The sequence below is a fragment of the Triturus cristatus genome, chromosome 5_2, assembly GCF_964204655.1.
Source record: "Triturus cristatus chromosome 5_2, aTriCri1.1, whole genome shotgun sequence".
Classification (NCBI taxonomy): Eukaryota; Metazoa; Chordata; class Amphibia; order Caudata; family Salamandridae; genus Triturus; species Triturus cristatus.
The window spans coordinates 331,540,249-331,556,670 of NC_140588.1; the positions used below are offsets into that span (position 1 = coordinate 331,540,249).

General features: G+C 42.0%; 1 protein-coding gene across 6 annotated transcripts in view; it reads right to left on the minus strand.

Moving 5' to 3' along the window:
• The window catches only part of KIF13A (kinesin family member 13A), a 758,668-nt gene that overhangs the window by 383,066 nt on the left and 359,180 nt on the right, over positions 1-16,422 (minus strand). For all 6 annotated transcript variants that reach the window (XM_085607091.1, XM_085607090.1, XM_085607089.1 and 3 more), the window contains one exon: positions 10,048-10,135. In XM_085607091.1, coding sequence (XP_085463217.1) covers positions 10,048-10,135 — 88 coding nt within the window. The remainder of the gene's footprint in view (positions 1-10,047; positions 10,136-16,422) is intronic.

A 16,422-nucleotide genomic window follows, 5' to 3' on the forward strand; every position in this document is an offset into this window, starting at 1 on the left:
GTTAACAAGCATTGGCATAGCCAATAGGTCTCGCCTTTGGGACCTTATAAGTGTTTAGCCATGCAACGGTTGATGTTGGTGCACCAAGGATATTGTGATGGATAACTAAACATGTATAAGGTCCCAAAGGCAAGACCTATTGCCTATGTCAATGCTTGTTAAAATAGTCACAAAATGTGCACCGTAAAATGCACTCATATTTCTTAGATGACGTTTTGAGCAATTTGAGATAACTATTATACCAAAGGCAACTGGGATCCTGCCAAGGCTTACTATTATCTTTAAGAGGAACCAAATGGTCAACAGCCAATGTTACAAGCCAATTAATGGGAGGTGGGATGAGGGGTAGAAAAAAAAGCTACTGGTGATGGGGCAGTGGGAAGCTTGACCCAAGCAGTTACGTAGCTACTACAAGCAATTTGGGAACAGAGCCTCGAAAAGGATGTTATGGGGCAGTTGAGGTTGTCGATGAACCAGGAGCAGCAAAGTGAAGATATAGACAAGCATAGCTGGTTCAAGGCAGGAAAATACTGCCTCTGATGTTTTCAATTGCCGCTAGTTAAACATGTGGTCTGTGCCAAAGGCTTCTGTGGTGAAACCAACTTCTGGAAAAGTAAAACTAATAACAAATGGCAACAAACTCCAATGATAATATTACAATAGAAGAGGACGCCGAGGCAGAAGTACTAAAATAAATTACTAAAGTAACTGGTCAGTGGGCGAGACTTTCGAAATAAAAAAATAAAATAAAAGGAAATTAGCGAAAGGGAAGATAAATGCACCAAGTGCAGTAGGACCAGTCAAGCCATGACAGCTGCGACTTCAATGATGGCTGGCCAGCTCAGGAGCTGGTGGATGCGATGTTATCTGGGAGTGGACGATTGTTGGGGTGCGGGGGGAGCGCATACACCTTCTATGGCAAGTGTAAAAGATAAAACATAACCGATTGCAAGAGGTCGCAGTCCACAATGCTTGCAACACTCCAAATACAGAAATCTCTGACTTTAGGAAAGGAAAAGTGATTGTCTCGTGGCTGCCCTCTTGCCAGATTTCCATATCGTCCAGAGGTAATAGAAAGTGCAATGTCACAAAGAGGTAGACTGAAGTTCAGAAATTCGAGGAAATGGCTCTCCCTCCAATTCCAAAGAAAAGGCGCAGTCTGGTCAAAAGTCTGAGATTTACATTCGACAGATAAAGGTCTGGAGTCCATCTTCATAAGACTTGCTATGGATAATTTGATCATGCCTGCATGGGACATGTGAATAAATCTAGAGGGAGTCAGTGGTAAAAATATATAGACCTTTCCTAAGTCAATTCTGAAGAGATATTATTAATGAAGCACGCTTATCCCAATACGAATACCAATTGTGCATTCATTTTATTTTTATTTTTTTTAACAGCCATCATTTCTAAAAGCCGTTATCTATTGGAAGTATTGATATTAATGCCCTTAAACACCTGTTCATCTGATTCTTGCTCTCTGTCCTTCTGTTTCAACAAAGAACTGCAAACTGAACAAACACGTACACGGTAAATATGCAATGCTAGAAGAACAATATAGAAATATTGCCTCATGGCACGGACTCCTGAATAGCAGCAGTTATTCGACAGTACAGTAAAGTACGAAAAAAATAGTCTAGCCATACGGATTATTTCTTTGGGACAGTTCCTTTTAAAGAGCACTGTGCAAAGCATTAACCAATCACGTACAATGCCATGTACAATCCCTCCCAGACTTTCCTCACCTGTGAGATGCAATCCTTGGAATCCATTGTTCTCTAGTTGTGAGAATTGTGTGCCATTCTGTATTACGACATGGACTGCTTGAGTTTAGGTCAAGTTAAACACAAGCGTGCGCGCCTCGCGCTTAAAGTTAAACAAGAAGCGCAAGCAACAAGTGAGTGGCCGGGAGAGAAGCGTGCGCTTGGGAGAGCAGTCTGCTAATTTTCAAAGCACATACTCGTAATTGTGGTGCGTCGCTGCGCACTCCCGCAAGGCGTATGCCGCCACAAGCACGAGTATGTGCTTTGAAAAAGAGCTGCACGACGGCTAAATGCGCTGCGTAGGCGAGACCTAATACAAGGAGTCAAAAACAGAGTTTTGAAAGACATGGCCGCTACTGTGCCCAAAAGACAAATGCCGGGCCCTCTTGTCATAAGAATAACTCCTCTACATTAACATTAATCATATAAAAATGGCAAAAAATAAACGCATACAAACTTAAGTTCACAAATGAGCTCTAATACCATTCACGTAGTTGGGTCTTTTGTGGCTATCTTATAGGAACAATTACATAAATATTTTAATTATTTAAAAAAAAAATATTGGGTCGAAGCAGATACCAGTACAGAAATGAACATGTGGTACGAGATGTATTACTTGATACCGCGCTGTTGCATGCAAGATAATCTCCACACTGAAAATTTACAAAAAGTTTAGACCGCTAAAACAGGTACCTATGTGACATAACTATAAAGGTGTGCCCGTTAAGAATGCCATCATAACCTTAGAATTTAGAATAAACACACCCAGATAATGACTATAAAAGATGTGCTTTACGTTTTGGAAATTTTAAATATTTCAATTTGACTTTATTGACTCTCCATGTTCAAAATGGATTTGGTTGATAAAATGTGACCTCAGACCCGGTGATGTGTTTCAAGTTGTGTTTCTTTACGATCGGGCTCCATTGGGGGATAAAGTCAGGGATCAGCCAGGTAAGGCAATGACATCATCCAGGTGAGGCAGGATAAGAGTCTGAATAATGGCTTGAAAACATGGGAGACAATGTTTTAGCTTGTAGAGTAATGAACCCTGGAACCAAGCTGCCTGTGCAGTCTCTCCAATGTCTCATGTAGTGTGACTGTTGATGTAGAAGGAGGTCAAGAGACCAGTAGTGAGCAGATGCCTGGGCACACCTTCCGAGAACTGTTTAAACCCCAGGCTCCATAAGAGGATAACAAAGTAATTTTGGTAATACCAGAAATTTCAGAGGTTTGGAACCATCCATTCAATATAAAACACGTTCCACAAAACTGATATTAAAATATGTAAAAAATACGTAGTGTTAAATGATCTTACGGAAATTTCTCATGCCTTACTCCAAGCAATGAAGTCATGAACTAACCTACTCACTGTGCCACAATCCGAGGCTACTCACCCAATAATCTCCATCAGCATTCTCCGATTCCAAGCTAAACACTCCACTCAACTCAGATCAACTCCAGGAACCCTGAAAACTAACGTACCTTTCACTTTCGCGCTCTCAACTCCAGGAACCCTGAAACCGTCCACTTTCACCTTCTCGCTCTTTATCGAACAGTTCTAAGAATTGTACTCAAACATTTGGATTCAGAGCGAGGCTCACTACCTGATGTCCAATTAGAAGCTCAGAAAGGGTGTAAGGCTGTCTTTTTGAGTATATCTTGTCTTCTGATGGGGATAAGGGCACATGACAGACAGGCCCTAAATCACTGTTATCTGATATGCTGCACTCCCTGAAGCTATTGCAGCATGTCAGATATGTATTGCGTCTGTGTTAGGACGTGCTGTAACAGTCTCCGCCTGACACATGCGCAATACAGCTTGGTGGAGCCCTCTTCTGCTGGCAAGATATTACAGATATTACATGCAAACAAATGATTGGTGTGATAGCTTGTTTTCATCTAAAAGCTGCAATATGAAAGCAATGAGATGCAGAGTGAGGCATGATGGCTTAGTGGATCGCTGCCCTTGCACCCCCTATGAGGAGCCGTCTCTGCTCCCAGACTAAGTATTGCGGACCCACATGCGTCCGCGAACCACACATTAAATAGTACAGCTTTAGGGAGTAGAGTCTTGAAATCTGGCAAACCAGATATGGGAAATATCAGTGGAAAGTGAAATACAGCATTGAACTGGTCATTTTTGACTTCAAGAACAAGTGAGTACCTAATTTTCTGTAAATACATTTGGAACGTCATGATGTGTTCATACATACTCTCTCAGGTGCACATACTTGCCTATTATCACATATTTTACAAGATGAAATGGAAATTGTTGATCATGTAACTGGTTTGACGTAGTGTAACATTTCTATAACACTAAATAAAGGCCGGTGCACAGGGCATGTCACTCTGATCAAAATTACACTTATTCAGCAGATCGCCTCAAAACCTTGGCACCTATTACTGTGCAACCGCTTGAACATCACCTGATTCAAAAATTGCAAAAGCTGGAGCTTTAGAAACCCAACCCTTCTCCTTTCACGGATACTTCTAAAGTGGGTGGACAGACTATGGGCCTGTTAGCTTCGCCTAGAACTGCCGTGCATAAACTGCCAGTTAAAGATCTTAATGTTATGTATTTGAATACACGTTCCAAGGTCAAACATCAGCTACAAATTCATAACATCCTGGTCACTGATGCACCAGATATGCTATTCCTGGCCGAAAGCTGGCTTACAGAGGAATCCTCCCACGAGATACTAGCAGCCCTTCCCGATAACTATTCTTTTTCACAAACCAACAGATCCCCAGGAAAAAGAGGGGGTGGAGTGGCGGTTGCTTTTAAAAATGAATTATCCTTCACTACTCTGCCTCACTTTGAAATTCCCACAGTTGATATATTAGTAGTCAAATTAGACCAAGACAACAGCACACTTATATGTGTAGTACTGTACAGACCTCCCACAGTGATGCCTGATTTTCCTAATGTTTTAGTGAATAACATTGCGTCCCTGACTACAGACTACGACAAAGTTTTGGTCATAGGAGATTTGAATTATTGGGCCAATGAGACAGAAGGGGGGACGCTGTCTAGGGAACTCACGGAGTCCCTCGCCAGCTTAAATCTTACTCAACACATTCACTCCCCCACGCATATCAAAGGCATACTCTTGATCAAGTGTGGTCCACCAATATTACCCTGCAAAAGTTGTCTATTTATCCTTGTGTATGGTCAGATCACTCCATTATTAGTATTACTTTGAATAACCCGTCATTGCTGAAACATTCATCTTACTTAAGAAGCACCTTCAGAAATTGGAATAGTATTAATTTGAAAGGGCTTTTAGATACTTTAGCCTGTGAGCAGCCTGCCTCAGAAGGAGATTTAGATATCTGGGAAAGAGAGATTACAAACTGGCAACTGAAGGCCTTTAATATCCATGCCCCCTACAGATGAAAACCTCTTGCCTAAAGCAACACAAAGCAACCAAATGGTTTACAAAGGAATTGAAAACCTTAAAAGTCCATGTACGCCAAGTTGAATGAAAATGGCGAAAATCGTATCTAGCGGAGGACAAAATGAAATATATTGCAAACTTGCATGGGTACAAGAAGGCCATCTTGGAGGCCAAGAGAGCCTTCTTTACGAATAAGGTACTTAATTCTGACAACAGTTCTAAAGAAAACTTCAAAATCGTGAAGCAGCTATCGAATCCTAGCCGCGTGACCCCATCTGTTACGGCTACACAGGATCTTTGTAATGACCTGAACTGCTTCTTTGTTGAAAAAAATCACCCAAAAAAAAATCAAGATTCCATCGATTCCAATGATAGCAGTACTGAAGATCGTCTGGTTTATCCCAATTCTTCCTCTTTTAACATCTTTCCTATGTTGGATAAGAAACTCTTTTTGAATCTTGTAGTAAAGATCAAATCGGGTTCCCCCAAGGAGGAATGCCCTATTAATATATTAAAAGCAATCTATCAGGCCTTCCCTGATACTATTCTTGAGTTTCGTAATATTTCCTTGTCCCATGGCACTGTATCGTCAGTCTTCAAGGATGCGGTGGTTATTCCGCTACAAAAAAAGCAGGGTATGGATCCCAAAAATTTGGAGAATTACAGGCCTATATCACTCCTCCCACTTCCAGCCAAATTGCTGGAAGCGCACGTAGCCACCTGTCTCAGTTCTTTCTTAGAAGCCACCAAGTTTCTGGATACCCATAAGGCAGGGTTTCGCCCAGCTCACTCTACTGAATCTGTGATTCTTTCTGTCACGTACGATCTCCAAGGACAGGCGGACATTGATTGCATTTGCCCTAATCCTCCTAGACCTGTCTGCGGAATTTGACACCGTGAACAACAACAATTTGTTGGACCGCATTGCCGCAGCGGGTCTCGGGTGTTCGGCCCTGGATTGGTTTAGATCCTTTTTAGAGGGCCGCAAACAATCGGTGTGGCTTTCTCCTGAATAATCTAACACTGCAGAAATGAGCTGTGGTGTCCCGCAGGGCTCCTCTCTCTTGCCAATACTTTTTAATGTATACATACGCCCCTTGATCTCCAGCCTCCGGCAGATGGGGATAAAGATCTTTAACCATGCTGATGACATGCAGCTAATTTTTACCCTGGAGAACTCAACTGAATCCAAATACTTTGTTAGGAAGTCCATGATGTATGAACAACAACCAATTAAAATTAAACTCTGAAAAGACTGAGATAATCATACCCAGCAATAAACTCACCCATTGGACACCCTCTTATTGGCACCCCCAGCTAGGTGCAGCCCCACTTCCTAAACCAGTGATAAAGAGTCTGGGCTTTCACATTGACTTGGGTCTCTCAATGAGTGCCCAAATTGGGTCAAGTACATCTGCTTGTTTTGTCCAACTTCGCAAGCTGCCTAAGATTAGACGCTTCTTCAGCAAAGAGGCCAGTATCCAAATTGTGATTGCTTTCATTCTATCAAAAATTGATTATGGAAACACGCTCTATCTTGACCTCCCACAAAAGCAGTGACATCGCCTACAGATGATCCAAAACCAAGCAGCGAGAATCATCTACCTTCAGGACAGACGTTGTCATATCAGCCCGCTGCTTAAGGATCTCCACTGGCTTCCAGTGGAACAGAGAGCTATGTTTAAAACAGGTTGCATTCTTTTCAGAGCTATTCAGGGAACCGGTCCCAATTTCATCTCTTCGTTAATTAGTAAATACTTACCCCAGCGTACCCTGAGATCTATGCATCTGAATCTTTTGGCAGTGCCCAGATTCAGACGCAAACGCATTGGAGGGACTCGGTTCTCCTTTCTGGGTCCGAAGCTCTGGAATTCACTCCCCACTTCACTTAGGCTTGAGGTAGACTACATGCGCTTCAGGAAACAGCTTAAGACATGGCTGTTCACTTTGGCTTATAACTAGATGTTTTCTGCTTGAACTCTCTCTGCTCAGATCCTTAGCGCCAAGAGACGGGTTGGTGAACGAGCGCTCTTATAAATACCTATATAACATAACATATTAATTTTTGAAAATTTCCAATTCCACTCTCAAATTATAGAGTGATCTGGGATGGAGGTTATTAAATGAACCCACGTATGCACTTCAATTGTAAATGGAAGACAAATTGTATTTTCAGATAATGTGACTGCTGGTTAGGTAGCAGATTCAGTAGGTTTCAAGTTGTGAATATGACTACAAGATGTGATGTAAGCAAAATGCTTCTTAATTCTTGGGTGCAATAGAAGAAATAAAACTTCTGTGAAAGATGGAAACAACTCCTCTAGATACCTCAGAATCTTCACTATTTAGCTATGTATCCATATATCTGAAATGGGGAGAGGAAGACTAGAAACTGAAGACGTTTTTCTAGAAATTTGTCAGAACTATATGTGGCACAGAGAACACTTACTGACCTCCCTAATATCATGGCTTAGGCAACACAAATTATGGTGATATTGCTTCAACCAAAAGTAGTACCGAAGAGAACAATTATATATATTTTTTAGAACTTGATTCCCATATGATTTCAGGAGTAACTGACAAATATATTGTTCTATTTTTCTAAAATTCCCTTTTTTCCAGAGGAAGGTATTGTGACTCATTTATTATTTAATCTTGTTCACTTTTCCGAAATGTGTTGCTTTGTTCAGTATAACAATGCTAGTAACTTCCCAAACTAAATAAAGGCACAGTTAGGCAGTGAAAACCAAATCTGAAGCTTGGCCCGACACAGGCTCTGGGAACTACTGCAGTCTTAAACTATATAAAAAAAAGTGACAGCATTTCAGAAGAACAAGGGTTCAAGTAAGCAGGTTGTGAGTAGAGAAACTAGTAGAGTTAATGTGGGATATGAAAGTGAGTGTAGATTGTGAGAGGATTTGGCATGTGAAAATGAGTCTAGGGGTGGGAGAGGAGATGGAGGCGAGAGTTGACATTGGGTAACTATTGGGAAAGGGACGAGTTTGTAGATGAGGCGCGAAATATGTGTGGATGAAATGGTGAGAATGAGTGCATTTGAGGTCAGAGTGTGTGGCGGAGGGAGCGAAAATGTGGATGAGGGGGTGAGAGTACATATGACAAGAGAACAGGGACTAGAGGACTTATGACAAGCAGCAAGATGTGTGGGAGAACGTGCTAAGAAAGGAGTGGTCTTGGTCAGCAAGTTAGATTCTTCAATATTTAATCGAGTAGATTCCAAATAAATCCTACAGTTAAGCAGGGATCTTCATAATTTCTTGATACAGAATGTAAGAGAAGTTAGCGAGATTATGCCATTAGGCTACTTTGTGTAAATGTGGGGGGCAATTTTAAAGGGAGATGTACTGCTCGCGTAATTTTTAAAGTGGGCGGTCAAGAAACATTGCAGGCAGATTTTGAACCATTTGGACCATTTGGTATTTTTTGAGTGCAAAACAAAAAAAATCCAAATATGAGCAGCATTGCTTTGAAAAACGTAAAATAACATTTTCAAGTGGAATTTTTACCCGAATGGACCATTCGGGAATTTGTTTTGTGTGTGAGATGCATTTCACAAAACTAGTTGTAATTTTGGGGTAATTTTGCACAATTACACTTCAGCAAATAACGCGAGTTTCGCACACACCTACTTAGGATAACTGGTCCTTCAACCTCTTCCATGCTCTCAGAAGTCCCAGAAGTTAATTACAGATGCAAGTCCAGTTGATTTTTCAAATCCAGGATACCTTTCATGGATCCAATAGTGTAAAAGAATTTGTCTGCAGGGGGATCTAATATTACCAGCACAGAAGTAGATGTTTCTTAGAATCATAATCAGTCATTATCACCTCCACTGAAATCAAGTGTGTTACCCACGAGGAACAGGTTTACAAATCTAGGGGCTGTCATTAGAAGCACTGTAAGGTCTGGGGAAGTGGTGGAACTATCACCAGGGACTGGACTGTGTATAAAGATTTAAATCGGATACCAGTCGGATCCAGTTTAAGATATAGAAATACCATATGTCTGTCCAGGTTTTAGTGCAATTTTTTTAAAAGTGCTTTTTCAATAGAGATCTGTTACCCACAACCAACACAAACTTAAAATCTCTGCAATAGTCCCAACATGGATTTCGGTCTGTCTAATCTGACGTACTGCCCGGTTGCTATTCCTATTGCCCGTGCTGACCACTGGCAGGAGAGAGTGTAGTGTGAGGATGTCTTTGGTAATTCCACAGAGAGGGCTGGGTGCAGTTGTCTGAAGGAGTGAACATTGTACTTTACACCATGCACTTGCATAATTCACAACATGCTGATGTGCAGTGTTCTACAGAGACGGTTGTAAGAATTCGTCCGGCAGTTTGCAGAGATGCACCTAATACTGTGATCACTGTGCCCTGCTGAGATTGCTGTCTGCAATATTAGGCTTCAAGGCCACTGCGTCCTTTGGCAACCCATTAGTCGGAGGCCTTGTACTAAGGTAAGGCATGCATGTGCAATCAAAAAACAAAACATGCTTTTTACAGCAGAGACGATGGAGAGGCAGATTTTTTAAAATCCAAAACCATCTGCTAAATAAAGCGAAACAGATTCAGATTTTAGGAATCTAAATTACGGTTTCCAGAATTGTAAACCCGCGCACACATTGTATTATCTTGAAAAACAAATGTACAGTTTATGTGCAACAGATCAAAAGCAAACTTGCAAATACTGGGTATCATTATGATCACCTTTATAGGACAGAAAAACAATTTTTGGATTATCTTTCATACATGAAAGGACTGAATGTGAACATAATTCAGTATTCACAGGAGAACCCCTGAGCAGACGAGGAGTTGCATAACTGCACCTGAAACTAAAAATAAAGAGTTACATTGGCAGACTCACCTCAAAGTTAGTCACAGCCAGCTGAGACAATCCATCCACATATGGTCCCAATACCTTGTGCTCTCGAACCTTGAGGGGCTGGCGGTTCCTGTGGCAGGAAGGTGAAGTTAGTGGCAGCAAAGTAAAACGCACACAAAGCAAACAGCATTTTTAGCCTGAATTGGCTCAGCGTTAACAGGCACATATTTCATCTGTAACAAAAACCCTAGAAGATAAAACACTATAGAAAATGGAATTTATTCGCAAGTGACAGCATAAAAGATATGATGAAACGTGCAGTTTTACATTATCAGTATTGTTACGCACAATACACGCACTGCTGAAGGGCTGTTTGCTCGCCATATTAAAACCGTATATATTGATTATATTAATACTACAGGACATCTGGAATGGATGTTAATCCCAGGCATATCCAATGAACATACATTTTTCCCTGAAATTAGAGGCAGTCTCAAAGACCGTCACTTCTGTCATCCGATCTTGCTGTGGCGTGGTGTGGTAATGATGTATAACAGGTATAAAGGAACCTGTAAGGCACAGCTGCCGGATAAATATACATCTTATAAGGCAAAGGCGATGTCCACCATTTCCGTATTGCAAATTTAGAGTGTCAGGCAGTGGTAGGATCAGTCTGATGCTTTCAGTTTCTGCTTAGCACCCTTCACTTTCAACTCCTGATCTCTCCCTCTCTCTCTACCACTCAAGTATGCGATGCAGCCTCCCCCAGCCCCCTCCAAATGTTCTCTGCTGCCTCCCCATTCGCCTAGGATGGAGGAGTCGTCAGTGGTAGAACAGCCAATGGTTTATGCTACTGCATGGAACGTTCCCTCTTCCCCGATTCAGCCAGGGGCATTTGGCTGGTTCAGTACAGACCCGTAGGATCAGCAAGGCCGCATAAGGGAGGGGCATCTAGCTATAATCTGATTCTTGAAGTAAAGTATGAAGCCTGTGTGATTCTTACAGACTACACACTCTTCACAATACTTGATTGGCTGACTTGTATCCTTCCACTACTCCGGCTTTCAGAACGCTTTCTTTTTTTTAAATACAGCATTCAATGAGAGTGCATGAGCATTTTAGCTCTCTCCCTCGTATGCTACTTCAACCCCATCCCACCCCACCCCACCCCGACGCTGTGTCGCTCCATACTCCGCCCTGCTTGTTTGTACAAGTACAGCGACAGGGACATTTTTGCTGGGGTATGGTTGAAGACAAGACTTTATTTTGTTTTCTTTCCTGCTTTCTACATATTGCACACAAAGGCTTTTATGGTCCTGGGGGAAGCACCGTGTGCTGCACTCAGTCAGCTGGTGTCTGAGGCAGAAGGTGTAATTGGCATTACACTTCTCCTGGAGGCCCATATATCTACTCCCTGGTCTACTGATTACGAGCAAATGTCTGAATCCTGTGGGAGGTAAACTAGACTTTGGCAAGTGGTTCCTTTTCCATTGGGACACTCCCTTATTTTAAAAAAAATTCTGTTTAGTGTTTCCTGAATGAAACATTTGAAAAATAAACCATAAAGATTGAAAAAATGTAATTCAGAGCACTTTCTTGAGATACCATAATATGGGTTTGCTTTTCCTCCAGTATTTTGAAATGTTTTTTTCTTTTACTTTTTTTTAATACAATTTTACAGAAACATTGGCAAAGCCAACAGCTCGCATTAGAAAGGAGACCTACTGGCTTTATCAATGCTTGTTTGCAGATGAGACTGCTCAAACTGGATAAAACGAGAAAATATATTACCTATTGAAGAGTTCTGAAACCATTGCACAAGCAAACTACTCGCTGTTAATACAAATAAACAGAATGGTCATGAACGAAAAAGTGAATTTAAAAGAAACATTTATAGCAAGCAGAATGCAAAAGAAACGTCAAGTTTTGATTACTTACTCATAAGTAATCAGACATATGGCTTGACAGCAAATTGGCATTGGCCCATCGCAAGAACAAAGTGGTGTGAATACTGAGCCAGCACAAGGGAGCTATCCTCTGTTGTACAAGACCACCAAGGCCTCAGTTCTTAGTTTCATTTATTCTAGATTTAGTTCTGGCTGAATGAGGAATTACAGGAGGTGCATGGATTACTGCACCCCAAATGAATGCAGGACATTTCACTGGTTAACACATGAACACATGATGACAATTCCGAGTGGAATTATGGCAGAAAATGAGGAACTGCCATAGGAATCAGATGTAGTAATTCTTGTGGTAATTCCACATTTCTCCAGGGATAATCAGGGTCCCGACTCAAAGACGTAAATAGTTTTAAATTCTGAAATTACTGATCTGTGTGGTATTGGTAATTTCACATTAAAAATTACCACGCCAGAATTTCTTTGAGCCTTATAACGAAAGACCTACATTTTTAGTAGACTTGATGGGTGGCATGGGGAAAAGCCAAGAAACTCATGGCAGGAGTGATGGAGGACTTAGGCTTGAACATCTGGTTGAGACTTGGAGAACAATTCCATTTTTTTAAATATCTTTATTTGCATTTTTTGTATTTGAACAGCGGTAAAAGAATACCTGAATAAGAGACTTGGAGAACAATTCCATCTTAGAGCTACTCAACTTGAACTTGTGCACTTCAGAAAGGAAGCCCTGTTACTTAAGCTACAACATATAAGTAGGCGTTCTGAAAATGAGAGTGAAAGGAAAGTGAAAGGAAAGAGGAAGGACCTTTATCGAACCTACCATAGACATGTTAATTGTGAAGAACAATGGTGATAATACAAAGCATGGTGGAATGCCACAGGTAATCACTGTAGCATCTGATAAGCAAGCCTCTAGCTTGACGCTCTGGAAAAAAAAGAATCTGGACCTATAAAGTGAGATGTGCTAGTGTTCTGCAGCCAGCATCAGAAGATCCAAAATAATCCCTGGAAAGATGCTGTCAAAGGCACCCATCAAAACCAATCACATAAGCAACGAATGAGAAGCTTGATGTATGGGACTTGATATTTTAATATCATCCAGAGCTGTTTCAATTCAAAATCCCAGTTGAAAATTGGGCAGATTTGTGCCAGTGGTGGGGTGCGTTTCAATGGAAACTGAAAATGGGAGACCTTCCACCTCATTGAGAACTTTAGATAGCCACACAAGCCCTGCATTTGGGAGTGACTAGCGGTGTTAAGCGAGTTTCACAGAAAGAGGGTCAGGGTAGAGGATTTGAAGGTCTCTGTGATCATGCCTTATGTAGGGGACATGGGACCAGAGAAAAACAATGACCATGTGCAAGGCACTTAACCAGAACCTCAGACATGGGCTAAAAGTGGAAGAGAAAAGAGGTGACTGAGCTGGAAGCCAGAGGCAACTTTGACAGAACTGAGGATCTGGCTATAAGGGTCGGCCTAATATTAGTAGTGGTCCCAAATACATTGCCCAAAAATAAGAGGATCAATATCCCAGCCATTCCGGAGGGTGAGAAGCCACACAATGCAGGCAGTTTTGTGTGATGAAATCTTGACGGAAGAAAAGTTTTTAAAGCTTGTTGATAGCAAGTAAAGTGTTTGAGAGGAAACAAAGTTTTAGTTGGAAACAAACGAAGCCTGGAGAACATCTGAAAAAGCTTGACTGTAAGCATATCTGGAACAGTCAGAAGAATTTAAGGCAACAGCTTTGTTGAACCCAAGAAGCTGAAAAGTTCCTGTTTAATCAGAGCTTTGAGGATCAGCTGTGCCTGATGCCTCACCACATTGCTCCCTTCTGCCCAGCACCGGCATTTATGTTGTGTACTGCAGTAAAGTGTCATCGGGTATCAAAGTCAATACTGCCCTAAACAAAATACACAGGAAAACAACTCTCAAATACAGAAACTACCTGCCTTAGTCGACCAGTCTTTAATTACCACCTGTGTACTGTACTACCATTGTTCTGAGAGGAGACCAATAACTGAGCTGATAATCTAGACACCTCATACATCTCAGGCTTGTCGAACCAGTAAGAGATTTATGGAAATGGGCATGCATTTGACTGCATCCCACAATGGTAAACTAACCACAGAATCTATCAATACATTCGATGAGATTGCATTTCACTAACATAAAATGTGAAATGATCCTGCTTGGTTTTGGAACAAAACACCCTAACTCAATGGCATCATCTAAAACCTGTATATCAAGAATCATTGAAAAAGTTGCACGTGGAATAGACTATAATTAAATGAAAACAAGCATTTGCAATGCAATAGGTCTCGCATTATAAAAGTGTGAGCAGTTGGCATTGCTAATAATAATGCAACACTAGCTATTGGCATTGTAAATGATAATGGCATTTATGTGTTTGTTTTATAAAATAGATAAAAAAGGCATTGTCATGAACAATGCCAATAGCTTAAACTTTTGCAAATGCGAGACCTATTGCATTGCAAATGCTTGTTCTACTATGGTTTGTGTCAACCTGTTTCGGTCACTAGTTTGTGGTCAGTAGGTCTGCAGCTGGTGATGCCTGGCTGTGTTGGGATGTTCGCCAATGGTGGTGCATTTTCCTGCACCATTAGTGTTTGTGCAAAGATGACATGGTCTGGGCTAATGACCTCTTAGTCCTGTCTATGGAAGCAATGGTCCTGGCAAGTGATAAGATAGTCACAGCCATTGATGTAATAGTCCAGGCAAGTGACATAATAGGGTTTCTGACAATATTATCTTGACCTGGCATTAATGGTCCGTCCTCCACAGACCAGTTAGGGATGCTGGTGATTTGAGCTCTCCAGTTGCCTGGGGAGGGCTGCGATTGTGTCACTGTTGGGTAAAATCTGAATTCTGGGGCAGAGTCTGACGCTGTGCTCCCCTGTTGAAGCCCCCTAAAGGTGGCCTTGAGCATAGACAGGCAGGGCCTGGGCCTGGTTTGATCCTACACCAACCCTTTACTGTACTCACAAGTGTTACACAGCGGTCAGTGGAGCCGGAGCCGCCGTCCAGGACTGCAGCTGCCCCTGCAGCAGGGGCATACCATCCATCACAAGTGAAGGGGGGTCTGTCACCACCTGGTACGGGGGATGCTTTCCCTCTGCAGGCAAGTGAACAATGCCAGCAATGCTCCTGTGCCGTTAATTACAGCATCCTCGCCACTAAAAGATGGTTAGTAATAACAGCGCCCCTTCCGAGACTATAATCCCTCCTGTAGTATTGAATCTATTGTCTATATCGCTTTCTGCCTTTCTGAAGAGGCAAGCGGTAATTTACTATAATACCATAAGTAACTATTTACATTTATACAATGATGTCAGTCCCCCATAGCATGTAAAGTGTGCTGACGTCTTATTGGACCAAGTATGTGCTACAGAAAAATAGAATAAATGACATTTATTGTTGAAAATATATAATTATTTTGTAGAGTACAGCAACTGGAAGCGGACGGGGGGTAGTGGGCGACAGGGAGCTTGAGGTGGCGGGTTGTGGGGACAGGGAAAACGCAAGTAAAGCTGATGTGTAGGAAGCAATGAATGAGGCAGACAGAAGGCAGCAACAGCTCGAGGGCTGGGACAGTTTTGTAGGATGCTTGACGGGGGCGGGGGAGCGGAACTTGTTGTTGTTAGTGGGGGCTGGGGTTGTTGAAAGAGTGGCGCTCACATTTGGTTGCTGGGATTAACAAGCCCAGCGGAGCGTGGCGCGCACGCTTGGCGGGGGAGCGGACCCTTTGAAGTGCTCCCAAAAGGATTGCATGGCTAGCACGCGCACAATCACGTGCATCGTGCCGCCATGCAATCCGCTTTTGAATGAATGAATGAATGAATGAATGAAATTATATTTATATAGCGCGTAGCTACCCGGAGGCCTCCTAGCGCTTAAAGACGACAATTGGAGCAGAAAAGAAAGGGTTACTGGAAAGCTAAGGGAAAAAGGTAGGTTTTAAGGTGTTTGCGGAAGAGACCAATGTTGGGTTCACTACGGAGCGTGAGGGGGAGAGTGTTCCACAGATTGGACGCATTCAGAATGAAGGACCGTCCGCCCCATTTTGCTCTACGGACTTTTGGGGGCGCGGTAAGGAAGGTGTTACTGGACCGAAGGGCCCTAGTCGGCTTTTTGGGAACACTTTTCAAACCCCACAATAGTCTCGCTTTGCGATCGCTTACGTGATAGCAAGGCGAAACCTAAAAACCATGCTTTTGTTTCTTTCCTAAAAATAGTAAGAACTCTCCAATTGCCGCACTGCCGAATACTTATTAGAAAGAAAGCCTATAGTACGTAAAAGTTGAAATAAATAATGCCCAGAGGTTCTATTTTAGTAAAAACCATGTTGAAAAAAATGTAATACAAACTGCTCCTGCTAAAAAGACTTTCTTTACAGCGGAGGCTAAAATGCCATGAGTTAGGGAAGTTATGCATTAAAATGTGCAACGTGTTCTGCGACAGTAAGTGTATACGAAGG